This window comes from Euprymna scolopes, chromosome 13 (genome assembly GCF_053919585.1).
Source record: "Euprymna scolopes isolate OS-2025 chromosome 13, ASM5391958v1, whole genome shotgun sequence".
Taxonomy (NCBI): domain Eukaryota; kingdom Metazoa; phylum Mollusca; class Cephalopoda; order Sepiida; family Sepiolidae; genus Euprymna; species Euprymna scolopes.
In genome coordinates, this window is record NC_136494.1 from 69,333,399 (window position 1) to 69,346,741 (window position 13,343).

General features: G+C 31.8%; 1 protein-coding gene across 2 annotated transcripts in view; it reads left to right on the top strand.

Moving 5' to 3' along the window:
* Positions 1–13,029, top strand: part of LOC145292061 (uncharacterized) — a 146,263-nt gene extending 133,234 nt beyond the window's left edge. For both annotated transcript variants that reach the window (XM_080138109.1, XM_080138110.1), the window contains 4 exons: positions 3,129–3,211; positions 4,422–4,488; positions 9,401–9,425; positions 12,814–13,029. In XM_080138109.1, the coding sequence (XP_079994235.1) occupies positions 3,129–3,211; positions 4,422–4,488; positions 9,401–9,425; positions 12,814–12,848 (210 nt within the window). In that variant the 3' untranslated portion in view covers positions 12,849–13,029. The remainder of the gene's footprint in view (positions 1–3,128; positions 3,212–4,421; positions 4,489–9,400; positions 9,426–12,813) is intronic.
* Positions 13,030–13,343: the final 314 nt, after the last annotated feature.

Below are 13,343 nucleotides of genomic sequence, written 5' to 3' on the forward strand. Positions count from 1 at the left end.
TGAGAAATATAATTTGAACCATATAAATAATATACATCCATTTCATCTTTTTTTTTTTTTTTTAAATAGCAAATTTGTTTTAACAATAGATTAAAATATGATATTTTATAAAAATAATTAACATAAGGCAATCAGCTTAAACTGTAGCAAATTAAAATATATAACTGTAAAAAAAATATACAATTTTTTTAACATAATTTCAAATCTGCTTTTAATTTTTGCTGAATATATTTCACTAACTATGACCTTCAAATGCACATTTCAATTAAAGTTGAACATATCTAACAAAGGGAAATATTCCTGAAATATCATGTCACACAAAACTTCAGCACTTATTAAATTTCACCTCCATATTTAAAACTGTTTGTAAAAAAAAATAAAAATAACATAAAAAGCTTATCATGTAATTACATGTTTATATTGGACAGATGATACACAAAAAATTACACAAATTCATCCAGTATTTTTGTTGTAAAACGAAAACAAAAACAAATTTGATTGCCAAATTTGGTCATTGGATACTTTTTGCCTCCATTAAGGTCATTGCAAAAGGGACATAACTCAAGCTTTAAGAATCAACAAAGTCCCCCTTTTCTTCGTGTTAAAAATGGATTCCAAAATTTTTATGGGGATGATTTTATTTTTTAAAAACAAAATCACTGAATGAATTTGTGTAATTTTTTGTGTATAGATTTCTTTTTTTTTAACCTAACAAGTGCATACATAATAAAGTTTCTTCCCTAGAACTGCTAGACTTTGGAATTCTGTTCAGAGTTCCTGCTTCCCTGACTGTACTGACATGCAGAAGTTCAGGTGTAATGTAAACAGACATCTTGTTGCTCAACTCCTTACATAGTATCCATGCAAATTTGTTCCAGATAGTAGTCTCTACATCAAAATGGCACTGTGCCTTGTTTGAGGAGAAAATGCAATAAAAAAGTTTTTGTACAATGACAGTTTTTTTACTACTGAGTTAAAATTGGATAAACATCGGAACTTTCATTAGACCACAATAAAAACAAAATTAATGTAATCTATAATATAAATCTCACCTATCTGTTTAAATGTGTTATGTATGTATGTATGTTTGTCTCACAAAAACTTCTGACAGAGACAACGGATTTTAACAAGAATGGTATCAATTTGAAGCTCGACCCTTCAGACGCCAAATATCGAAAAATTGGCCAAAAACATTAATTCCTTCACCCTCAACGGGACATTTTTCTACAGGGAGGGGGGTCACTTTTTTCGACAATTTTAAAAAAAAGTTATCCCCTCTTTTCGATTGTCTAGCCTTAATTTGAACCTACGTCACTTCCAGTTCAGCGATGGGTGGAGCAGCTAACATGTCGCATTTTATTTTTTTTCACATTCTTTTCCTCCTTCGCAGTACGAGCTCGAGCTTGTCTGCCTATTACCACTTTTTGTTATTTTGTGCTTGCAATTTACCTTTTTTTTGCTCGACCAATACCCTTACACACACCTCCACTTTCTTTTCCGCCTTCGTGTCACAGGGTCAAGCCTGCCTGCCTACTACAACTTTTTTTTTTTTTTGCTCAACACACACCTATAAACACCCGGGCAACGCCAGGCATCCAGGCTAGTAAGAACATAAAACAAAAACTTATATATTACATTAATATAAAGTTGGAATCTGCATGACTCTTTTGCTATTATATATCTTAATTTGCTTTAATTAGTGTCTGTCTGTTATACTTCTGCATCGTATTGAATTCTATTACTACATTCTTTACATATGCACATGCACTAAAAAATGCTTCAAGCAAACTTCATTAACCTCTTATGAGTATTTTTTTAAAGAAATATTACCTGCATTTGAAGCATTGCAATAATTTTGAAATTTAAGAATTACGTATATAAATACGTTTGGAAGGCTAGAAAACAACATATATATTTTTTTATAAACAATTTATCTAAATTTCAAAATATATGCAATGTTTCAAACACAGGTAACATTTCAATTCATTTTGCGTGGCTAACACGACACCCCGCTAATTATTGTTTTTGAAAATCATACTGTTAAGACTTACGAACTAACACTCTTGCTCATGAATTACATCATGCGAATCAGGAAAAAAAAACAGGCTTTTATTGACAAGGACGTATTCATCAAAATATTTGAATTAAACAAATAAATTGTTTATATATATAAAAAAAAATATGCTTTGTTTACTAGCCTTCTAAACATATTTATATATGTAATTCTTGGATTTTTTTTTTTTTGTTTACATGAATTAAATTAAAGTTTTTATTTTTTATTTTAAACTAAGCCATACTTACCCAGTGTTCTCCAGGAATGTAGTCACTTGGAATTTTTATCAATAAGCTGTTTTTTCTTTTCTCCTAAGTTTTATTTTATTTTATTTTTTCCCAAAGAAACTGAAGTAAACCTGTAATGACTAATACAGTTATTCCCCCCCCCCCTCCCTGTTTTTTTTTTTTTAAATAGTGGCTATAAGCAAACTCCAACAAGATAAATCATTTTCTAAAAGAGGTTAACTTGCATTACATTTTATTATTCTTAACAACTGTAGCAGAATTGGCAATAACCGAAATGGGGGAAAATAAAGAGCTTACCTCGGATATGTCTGTTGTTGTATTGCAGGCTGAGCGGAAGAGAGTTTTAAGATGGTGTCCATCGTTTTTTATTGCCATTGACCCCATGCAATTCTTGCAGAATCGCGTGTGCTCTCACACGATTATGCAAATATATAATTCTTGACCACTATAAAGGCAGGACGCTGGGAAGCAGTCAGGCAGTGTCCTGCAGATTGTGTGTAGGTGGTTCTGCCGGTTGGATTGCTCTTTGTGACAAACCACAAATCTGCGATAAGCGAGTTTTCTTCTGCCTTTTTTTTTTTCTGTCTCCTTCTTCTTTCTCTACGGTCATTACAGCCAAGAAATCCCTCTCTTCTAGAGGTGGGCGGTGCAGAGTGAAACTGACTATTTCTTATCTTTGTTCCTGATTTTTGTCTATTACATTGAGCAACATTCATACGAATAAAATGACTATTTACAATATAATATTTTCAGAGTTTTTATTAAAATTTCCACCCACGTTATCCATAATTTTTCTCGGATAATAATAGAACTTCTTGTATTTTCAGGTTGTTTGTCGACATAGTTTTACAGAAATATCATCTTGTGGTAGACGAACGGATTCTCTCAAGATATTTGCTTATGTTGCTGGGTAAGTTATCTATTGACCCTTGTAAAGATACAAGTGGTATGTATCATGATTACTAACATAGCTTATGGAATCAATAAGCTATGGTTGTGTCTTGGGAGCTCGATGATTGCTAAGATATAACAACAGAGCATATACAAATTAATACTTTTGAGTAGTGTCTGTCTGTTTGTCAATATTTAACTGATAAACTCTTAAACTACTGGTCACATAACACTGAAATTAACAGGAAATAGTAATCATATACTAAGGATATAATAGTTTATACGTCTTTGTTTCAACGGATAAGTAACGCATACAGAATCTGCAAGCTGAAATGCAAAACCTTCATTTCAACTTGCCGACATATTTGTATCAGTTTGCGCATATGTAAAACTAATCATAGTTAAAAGTCGTTTAATTTAAAAACTTTCTTATCTGTCTGTCAAGTTAGCTCAGTCATAAGGAACACGTCTGGAGCGTTAAATGAGGGAATGCGGAAGGGACGCTAAATGTTTTTGTTTTGATGGAATCCGACTTACTTTTAAAAAAATTTTTTTTTATTACGTTTCAAATCAATACTATATATTAGGTACAATATCATATTCAATAGAAAATTGGCTCGGTAATAATAAATATGAAATCTGCATGAATTAAAATATATTTAAGTATATTTTATGACCGGCAAGGTCAGCTCCCACCCCATGCTAGTGTTTATTAAATTGTTAGGTGAAAGTACAGAATAGTTAATGAAGCCCTTCCTCCCATGTTAAGAATGATTTCCTAAATAATGTTTTTGCTTCAAAACAGTTCATAAACTGCACAAGCATCCAACATTTGCTGTTTCCATCAATTTAGGAATCTGTACAGATTTTCAAACTTAATACTTTATTTAATCCATGGGAGTAAATTGTCCTTGTTCTATCAGCCATGACAAGGTAGAAATGTTAATTAATTATTATGCTATTATGCTATTTTTAGTTACTATCACTTGTGGTAAAGATTGAACCTTCAACAACCAGAAGACTGGTGTTTAAAACTAATTGTCCATATGAAAATAACAACCAAGATGAGAGCAATAGTCCAAATAATCCAGATAATGGAATTTATGAATACTTATCCAAAAAAAAAAAAAAAATCTGAAATATCTATTGTTAGTTTTATACTGACACATTTCTGTTTATTTCTTATTTTCTTCAATTTCGTTTGTTTTGTTTTTTGCTTTTTTTTCAAGGGAGACAACCTGTAGTCTTGCACAGAAATTCATCTGCCGTATTTTCGAAGCTGAAGATCAAGAGGAGGTATGACGTGTGCACATTTAATTCTTTTATTTCCTACCCACTTCACTTCATCCTCATATTCAGTTCCATATTTGTTTTACATGCTGGCATGGTTTCAACAGTTTTTAGAAGTTGACTTTCAAAATGCGTTATCTTTGGTCTCATTTTTATTTATCCCTCTTTCTCTCGGCTTCATCCTTATCATTTTCATCTCATGTTTTTCTTCGCCTTTACCTTGGAATTGACCCTCAACTGCTCTACATCTTCTAACCTAAGAATTGTCACTGTTTTTTTTTGTTTTTTTTTTAATGTGGCCAAACCAGCAAAACAAATCTTACATTATTAGATAATCTAAAGACATGAGGGTATTATCAGAAGTGAACCATAGCAAAATAAACAAATAAAAACATTTTAATGAAAATAGAAAACAATGTGTTTGCAAATAGGGCAACTTCAACTGTCCTGTAAAATAAATGCTTTGTATACTCTTTTGATTTTTGAATAGGATTTTGAAAGTTAAATTATTGTTTGGTCAATAAATTATTAATTGAACCAATTAAAAAAAAAAAAAGAAGAATTTTCTGAAGATAATATTTAATCTTTATTTATAAAATTACTAGCATGGGTGCCCGGCGTTGTGCAGGTGTTTGTAGGTGTATGTTGAGCAAAAAAAAAAAAAAAAAAAAAAAAAAGGGCAATTTATTTTAACTTTGACCCCTATTATGACCCCTTAACATTTATTGTTTTAGGCTCAAATCAAGTTATTAAATTAGATCCATGTCCAAGGAACCTATATCTAAAATTTCAAGTGTGTAGACCCAAAATTGTCGGAGGAGTTTGGTAGAGTTCTCAAAGGTCAAATCGTTGAACTTTGACCCCCTTAACAGCCAAATTTCTGTCCGAAAACCAATCACATAGATTTTCCCAAATCTCAGTATCTGTATATCAAATTCCGAGTCTGTAGACTAAAAATTGACAGAGTTATTGCGTAGGGAAATGTGCACAGACAGACAGACACACAGACACACATTCACTTTTATAGATATACTAGCATTTCAGCCCGGCGTTGCCCGGGTGTTTGAATGTGTGTGTTAAGCAAAAAAAAAAAAAAGTGGTAATAGGAATACTGGCTCGAACCCGTACCATGAAGGATGAAAAGGACGGGGGGAAAAAAAACGGACGTCTTTATCATTACAACCACCGCCAAACCGGAAGTGACGTAGGTTTTAATTAAGGCTAGACAATAGAAAGAAGAGGATGACTTTCAAAAATATTGACGAAAAAAGCTTATTACGCAAATATTATGCAAGTACACAACATGTAGAATATCTGCATATAATTACACGTAAAAATAAACTAAAGATGATCATCCTATAAGAAAACCGAAAAAACTAATAGCGAATTAATTAAAATGAATTTTTAAAAGAATATGCAAATTAGCTAGATTTTTTGATAGTGAATGCAATTCCAGAACCCATATATAAGAAAATTGTATTTTCTTTTTAAATAAATAGAAAAGAGGGTTTTTAATATGAATATCAATACACACAAAAGAAAAACGAATTTATAGGAGTATAGATAGATAGATTGCATGTAAATAGCTTCCAAAACATTCACTCCATTAATGCATGAAGATTTGCTAAAGAATGTAAAAGCCTGAAATGATTTTCTATTCAAATGTTTAAATGCTTTCAAATTCATTTGAAAATGTTGAAATATCCCAAAGCAATTCATTTTTTTTTCAACAAAGAATTAAAACATCTAAATTATTTATAAAGTTTGGAAGTTAAAATAAAATTGTATTCTGGTAGATTGTTTTTTATGAATAATTATTTTTTATATAGTATTTAAAATATTTTTTTCTTTTTCATTAACTAGTTTAAATAAATAAATAAATAAATAGATTACACTGGTCAATAAATTTGTTGTCTGCCTTTTTTCAGTTGATTTAGAATGAATCTGATGTGCTGAATCCAAAAATCACATTGGTTTTGCTCAATCAGTCTAATTTTTTAGCCACATGTTTTTTACATTTTTGTTCATATGTACACATGTGCAGAGCATTTTAGAAGTTGGTGGGGGTAAAATTCTATATTGAATAATTGTTTTGATTGGAAATGATTGTTTTAATGACGAGAAGTATTAAAGTCTGATAGTTCCGGGTGATTATGTCGAAAAGGGATTAGTTTAGAGTCATAAAACCTTGAAATCTTCCAAAAATTGGTGCAGCACTATGCTCAGCATTACACAAAGAAGGACTGGCCTGTACGGAGAAATTGGTGACTTGTAAAGAAAGGAATGTCATCAACGACCCACTAATGGACTGAGACAGAATACTCTTCCTACCGCGGCACATCAAGCTCAGCTTCAGCAAACAATTCAAGAAGGCTCTAGACAAGAATGGTAACTGCTTCACTTTCTTGTGCCAGGCTTTTCTAGGATTGACTATGGAAAAGTTGAAAGCTGGCATCTTTGATGGTCCTCAGATCTGGCAACCCATCAGAGATTCAGAGTTTGAAAACTCAATGAATGAAGTTAAACTGGAAGCATGGAAGGCAGTTGTTTTGATTTTTGGATTTAGTGCATCAGATTCATCCTAAATCAGCTGAAAAAAACATAGACAAAAAATTTATTAACTTATTTATTGCGGACTGTTATCCTCATCTTTCTTAGATGTTGTTTCATGGTGTTTCGGCCAACTATTCCTCTGGCCTTCGTCAGGTGGTAACCGCGACAGAGGAATAGTTGGCCGTAATGTTGTGAAAAAACATCTAATAAAGATGAAGATAATAATCCGCAATAAATAAATTAATAAATAATACTCATCTCAATAATGAATTCCAATTAAATAAAAAATTTCCATTCCTCTCACTACTTCTCTCAGTGTGTCAAGCATCCAAATAAGATCCTCAGAGTTGTAGTATTATATAAAATGTTCGGAAAGTTAAAGATATAACTTGGGGATATGTGTAAAAGAGTTTCTTTATGTAGTAAGCCATTACTAATTTACTTTGTGCTCCATTTATTTCTGTGTCGTCTTTGATCTGTGCTGATCATATTTATTTATTGGATTTAGTCCCTCTGCATTCGCTAACCTGAAATAAGAAAAGCCAATATTTGCAAGATATCGACCAGTTACCCCATGTTGGCTAACAAAGGAATCCCTGCCATCATGATGCTCAGATCTTCACATTACATGATAAGGACTGTCCCCTTTTCATGTAAGTAAAAAAAAATAGGGAATTAGTTAAATGTAAATATGAAATAGGATAGTCAAAGATTCGAAAATAAACACAGAATGTTATTATAAATGGAATGTCCAGTTAAATTGTTGATTCTGTTAAAATATTTAATAAATACAAATTTGGATGGAAACTATTTACATTCTTAGAAAGAAAATATAATAGAAATATGGGTTACAGAATTAAGAAATAGGTTAAATTCCTTTATGAAACAAAGAGAATGGAAAATGTTATTGTAAAGTGAGTTATGTAAAATTAGGTTAGAGAAGGATTCATGCCATGGGTCTCATATACACGTGCTCGGTCATGCAATGACGTTATGAATTTAGTTACATAAGTGAGAATCAGAATCAATCAGTAAGAAGAAGCCGGAGAAGGGAGTCAGATTAGAGGAGCAGAGAGGTTCAGACCGATTCTCGGAGAGTCAAGGCTCCTCTGGAAGTGAGAGGGTTTAGAAAAAACCATGTAACAACTTTGAATCCCTGAAATACAGAATCATTTCCGACTGGTCGAAGAATAAATGATCATGTTTTTGATAACTGCCGTCTTTTTGTGTTCATCATTACAACAAGAAAGGTAACGTGTTTATATTATATGTACAACTGTCAAACGTAAATGTCAAACTATCTCTCAGTCTATCTATCAAGATATTCAAAAATCTCTTCTAGTTGAATTACAGGCTTGGTGCTCTTGTAGTAACATGTACACTGTCTATTATATATATACAGCACTGTCTCTCTCTTTATATATACCCTGCTTATGTCTCCAATATGCTATCTCTTACAAACATGAACATCTTAAGACAATATGAACACTCACAATGAATATATATAGTATCTAACATCCAACAATATGATCACACACATGAACCTCTAAGACACTACTAAGACGAACATAACAACAACAACAACAAATATAATATATGTCATCATCAAATAAGAACAACGTAATAGATGATTATGTCATATAGTGTTAATGTTTTTAATCATCTCTAAACGATCTGTTCTCTTTTGACACACTAAAAGAAGTAGTGGGAGGAATGTAGTAGTATTAGTAATAGTAGTAATAACTATGTAAGAGGTAAGAAGGGGTTGAATTACAAGAAAAACAAATGAAACATTAGAAGAGAGATAGGAAGTTAGAAATAAGATTCAAATGAGAAGTAAAGGAGAGATTAGATGCACAGTTTATTAAAGATAATTAAAGACATTAACGATACATAGCATAATCACATTGACACACAATCAAATATTTCAATTTCCATGATGAAGTTGAAGAAATTATAATGAAGTATTTCGGATCAGCTTATATGCAATTCACTGTCAAGGATTACACAACCAAACGGCAATCCTTTGAAATTGGAATAATAAGCTGCGTGATTTCTTCTCTCCTTTTCATGATAGCCATAGAAATTATCCTACAGGGTGCAACAGAGTTTGTAATAATTTATTTACTGCTGTTTCTATGTGTTGTTAAGGAACACAGATATTCTTAGCCTTTTTGCCACCATATTGTCGCCATAGTAATCGCTCTTTGTCCCCTACATTTGTAGTTAAATGCTAACAAATCCCACATGAATAATGTAAATTACAATCATTCATTTGAATAATTAAAAAAACACAAACAAAAACACTGTCTACAAACAATTTTCTTGACTCTGAAATGATTTTTTTTCTTCTTTTAAATTTTAGGCAAAAATAATCCTGTGTGCTATTGGTAAGTTTTGCTTTTTGTATTAAAAAAAACAAATTATGATATAAATGTATTTTGGGGATTCTTTCCATTATTTGGACTATTATTGAAATGATGCGCTCGAGCAAGATCAAAGGTTACATTGGCCTGAATTCTAAGATGAAAATAGTAGTCTGAATAATTGAAATAATACAAAGTATCAATCCTCATCTCAAAAGTACCTAATAAATAAATATCTTTGCATATTCAAATTATACACATAATTAAACCTTGATTAAAAAAAAAATTGCATCTTAACATGGGTTCAAAGATATTTTCTTAAAGGTATATTTTTTCCAATTCTCATTACACTTCTGCAACTAAAAAAAAGTTCAAAGTAAAGAGATTTTGATGTTTCTGAATTTTTTAGATGAGGATTGGTTAATTCGGATTATTTGGCTTCATCGGACTACTGTTCTCATCTTGGGTGTGATTTCACGTGTTGAAAGAAATTTTATCTGCACTACAGCATGCAGTATTATTTGCTCAGAGCCACAATATAACTACATGAGTCAAAGATATTTTATTTACAAAAAAAAAAAAAAAAAAACTCTTTCCTTCTCTGATGATGAATATTTTATTATTCAAAATTAATGGAAAAAGGTCAAATAAAATTAATGATTTTTAATAAAATCTTTGCATCTTAACATGGTTTCAAAGACATTTTGTCTGCTTATTCACAATTAAACTTAATTTTCACCTATTAAAAACAATATTTTTTAAATTGCAGTATTGCAACTTAATCCAATGAGACTCTGTGGATTTTTTAATGGCCGTATTAATCATGTTACATGTTTGTGAAATTAATTCAACATACAACAAAAGTCAGTAATCTATTTTTCCATACAAACAAAACCTGGGATAATATAAGTAAAAGCAAAAAGTCCTACTGATGTCATTTCTCATTGGCATGCTTCTTTCAATGTTCTCTTTATCTGCATATTCGTTTTTTATAAGCATGAGTTCTTTCTTCTCTAAGGCAGAAGGGTACAGATGGTGTCTGTCAAAGTTAACCTTGCTTGTATTGCTTATTCATGCAGTGACCAATATTAGATTAAAATCAGGTCATTGAGGCTAAATCTACTTAAGGCCGTGGCAGAAAGGATTAATATTGCTATAGTACACATTAACTTAATGAGCCATCCGTGATCGCAGTTTGAGAGACTAATGGATTATCGGCCACAACTAGCATGCACCTGATGTAAAGAATCAGTTATTGCGCATGGCAGTAAACCTGGAACTGTCTGATTTCAAGGTGACGGTCATGATTATACCAAAATAGGCGCCTTTGGCAGTCTAAAAGAGCTGAAAAGGAGTGAGATTCATGCTCAAGGATAAACTGTTTTTTTTGGATGCCACACAACTAACATCGTTTGTGTGTGTGGTTGGAAATATGAGTTTCTTTTAGGCTGCAACTTAATTAAATTGGGGTGAGTACTGTTACTGCTACTAAGAACGAACATCTTTTATTTGTGAAGAGAAGAAAAGAAGAAACAACTTCAATTCCAGAAAAAGACAAAATACTTAGGGCTAAAATTCTGTGTGTTCTTTCAATTCTAAATAATTTACATGACTGAAATATGAATTAACAAAATATATTTTTCATAATCCTACTAAACTGCTGATTATTATTACATTACTAGATGAATCTATTCAGCATTGACCGGTATGCACTGGAGTCATTTTAGGTTTTAATTTGTACTTGTTTGTACATAAGATAGATAACTCCCATTATATTCTTCAATGTAAAATATGAATTATCTCCATTGCTAATATTTATGTTTTTATCTACTATACTGAAGCAACCCTTACACTAGGCAGGTTGAACTGGCTTCCTCCAAAGGAGGAAGTTTCATTGGAATATCAAATTCACAAGCGGTCTCCAGTCGCATGTATATCCCATCAGGGGAGATGACAACATTAGGGTTTAGCAGTTGTTGCAGGAAGTTGTCAATGTCCTCTTACATACAGCACATGATATTCTCAAATGGTTACCAATCTGTTACTAACCAGGCACAACGTTGCTTATCGTTGCTGATCTAATAAGAACCAGTGTTTGAACATGATTATGACATATATCAGCAGTCGTCTGGGATGGACTCAATAGTTTTTTCAATAAATTGTAGCAATGTGCATTATTATATTGCCAATGACACAGTGCAACAATAATAAATAAAAAATAGCTTGTCAGAATGAAAGTTTGACTTGCCAGTTTAAGTGTTATTTGGGTCTAACTTTGAAAATCTGATGATGAATTTATATTTTAGAAGAAAGCATTTCGATTTGTACAACCTTATCAGTTTACTCAAAAATATTGAAGATTACTATTTCATTTCTCACTTTTACTTTTTATAACAGCTTGAGTGGCCGATAATAGATCAGAGACTAGGGGTTCAGTCTTCTATTGGGTCAAACCAAAGACTAAAAAAATAGTATTTGTGTTGCATTGTTGAATGTATATACAATAGAACCCTGGGATACAGCATTAAAAATTGGTAGCAAAATACAGTACCATATATAATACACGTGTATATAATCAAATAACATTATAAATAACATCGTAAGGTGGGGAAAATACCAGAATCAGGGTCCGGAAAAACATTGTATTCCACATCGTAACCTGGAAAAAAATATCCTAGGGCCACCGTATCCCTGGGTTCTACTGTATAATTTTTGAGCTTGCACTTTTCAAATGCTTGCTAAAATCATATGTACACTTGACAATTCTTTTGTAGTTAGCCTTAAAATTAACGCAGACGAATTTATCATCATAGAAGTTTATTTACCAATAAGCTTTTATCTATTAACAAAAAGAGAGATGTTAGTTGTAGGGGTTGGTTTGTGTGTAGCCGCAACGGCTGAGCAGATGTCAATCACGTACGACGGCTATCGGTCTTCTCTCTCTCTCTTCTCTTGTTTATATTATCCGTCTTATATAGACATTAACCAACATTCCTGGGAATGTAAATATTAACATATTACATTCTTCTTTTTTATTTTGTGTTGCACAATTTATAAACTCCCGACCTGAAATGTAAACACTTCTTTGTTTATGTGATAAATACAATTCAGGTCATTTTTATGGAACACAAGAATGTAGATCAAAAATCCACCTGGAATGTGCGTGTGTGCACACCTCTGCTTTCATTGGCATCACCCTGGCTCCAAATCCAACACTTGATGACCCTTTGCTAAGCACTCAATATTTTAAGGTGAGGGTCAAGGATAAGTGGAGTAATCCTGGGATGTGTAGTAAGAAATGAAGAAGGAACTTTTGTGTTGCCCTTGACCATGTTTGATGACTTTACTTTATCTCTGACTTTTATAATATTTTAACTCTTTTCTCAAAAGATTTTTTTCTTTGTCTTTTTAGGTCAAGGATTCAATCGAACTTCGTTTTTTGTATGATAAGTTTTTCAAGAAACGTAACCCATCATCACTGAACTTCATCAAGATAATCTCATGAATCTTCAAAATCGTTTTTTTTTTTTTTTACTTTTCAAGTAGAATTTTTTTCTTAATTAAAAATATATTTTAATCATGGATGTCAGCAAGACGAAAAAGTAAAAAAAAAATAAGTAAAAAAAAATGGCATCTTTGACGAAGTGGATATACAAACTTGTTTTTTCTAATAACAAGTCACCATTTACCAAGGTTAAAAGCCAATTGAGATTGTCAGTTGGATGATAATCAATACTATGAGAGGATTAAACATGAATCAAATGGACAAAATTTAATTACTAAAAGACAGCTGAGCACATTTGTTGACAATTTACTTGAACATGTCCATGTTGTAATTTGCAGGGAAGCAGTTCTGTGGTAGTGTGTTCCAAAGATTGGAAGTTTTTGGAAAGAAACTCTTTTCATAGTAATTCTGTTTGGTTTCAAATACACAGGCGAAAA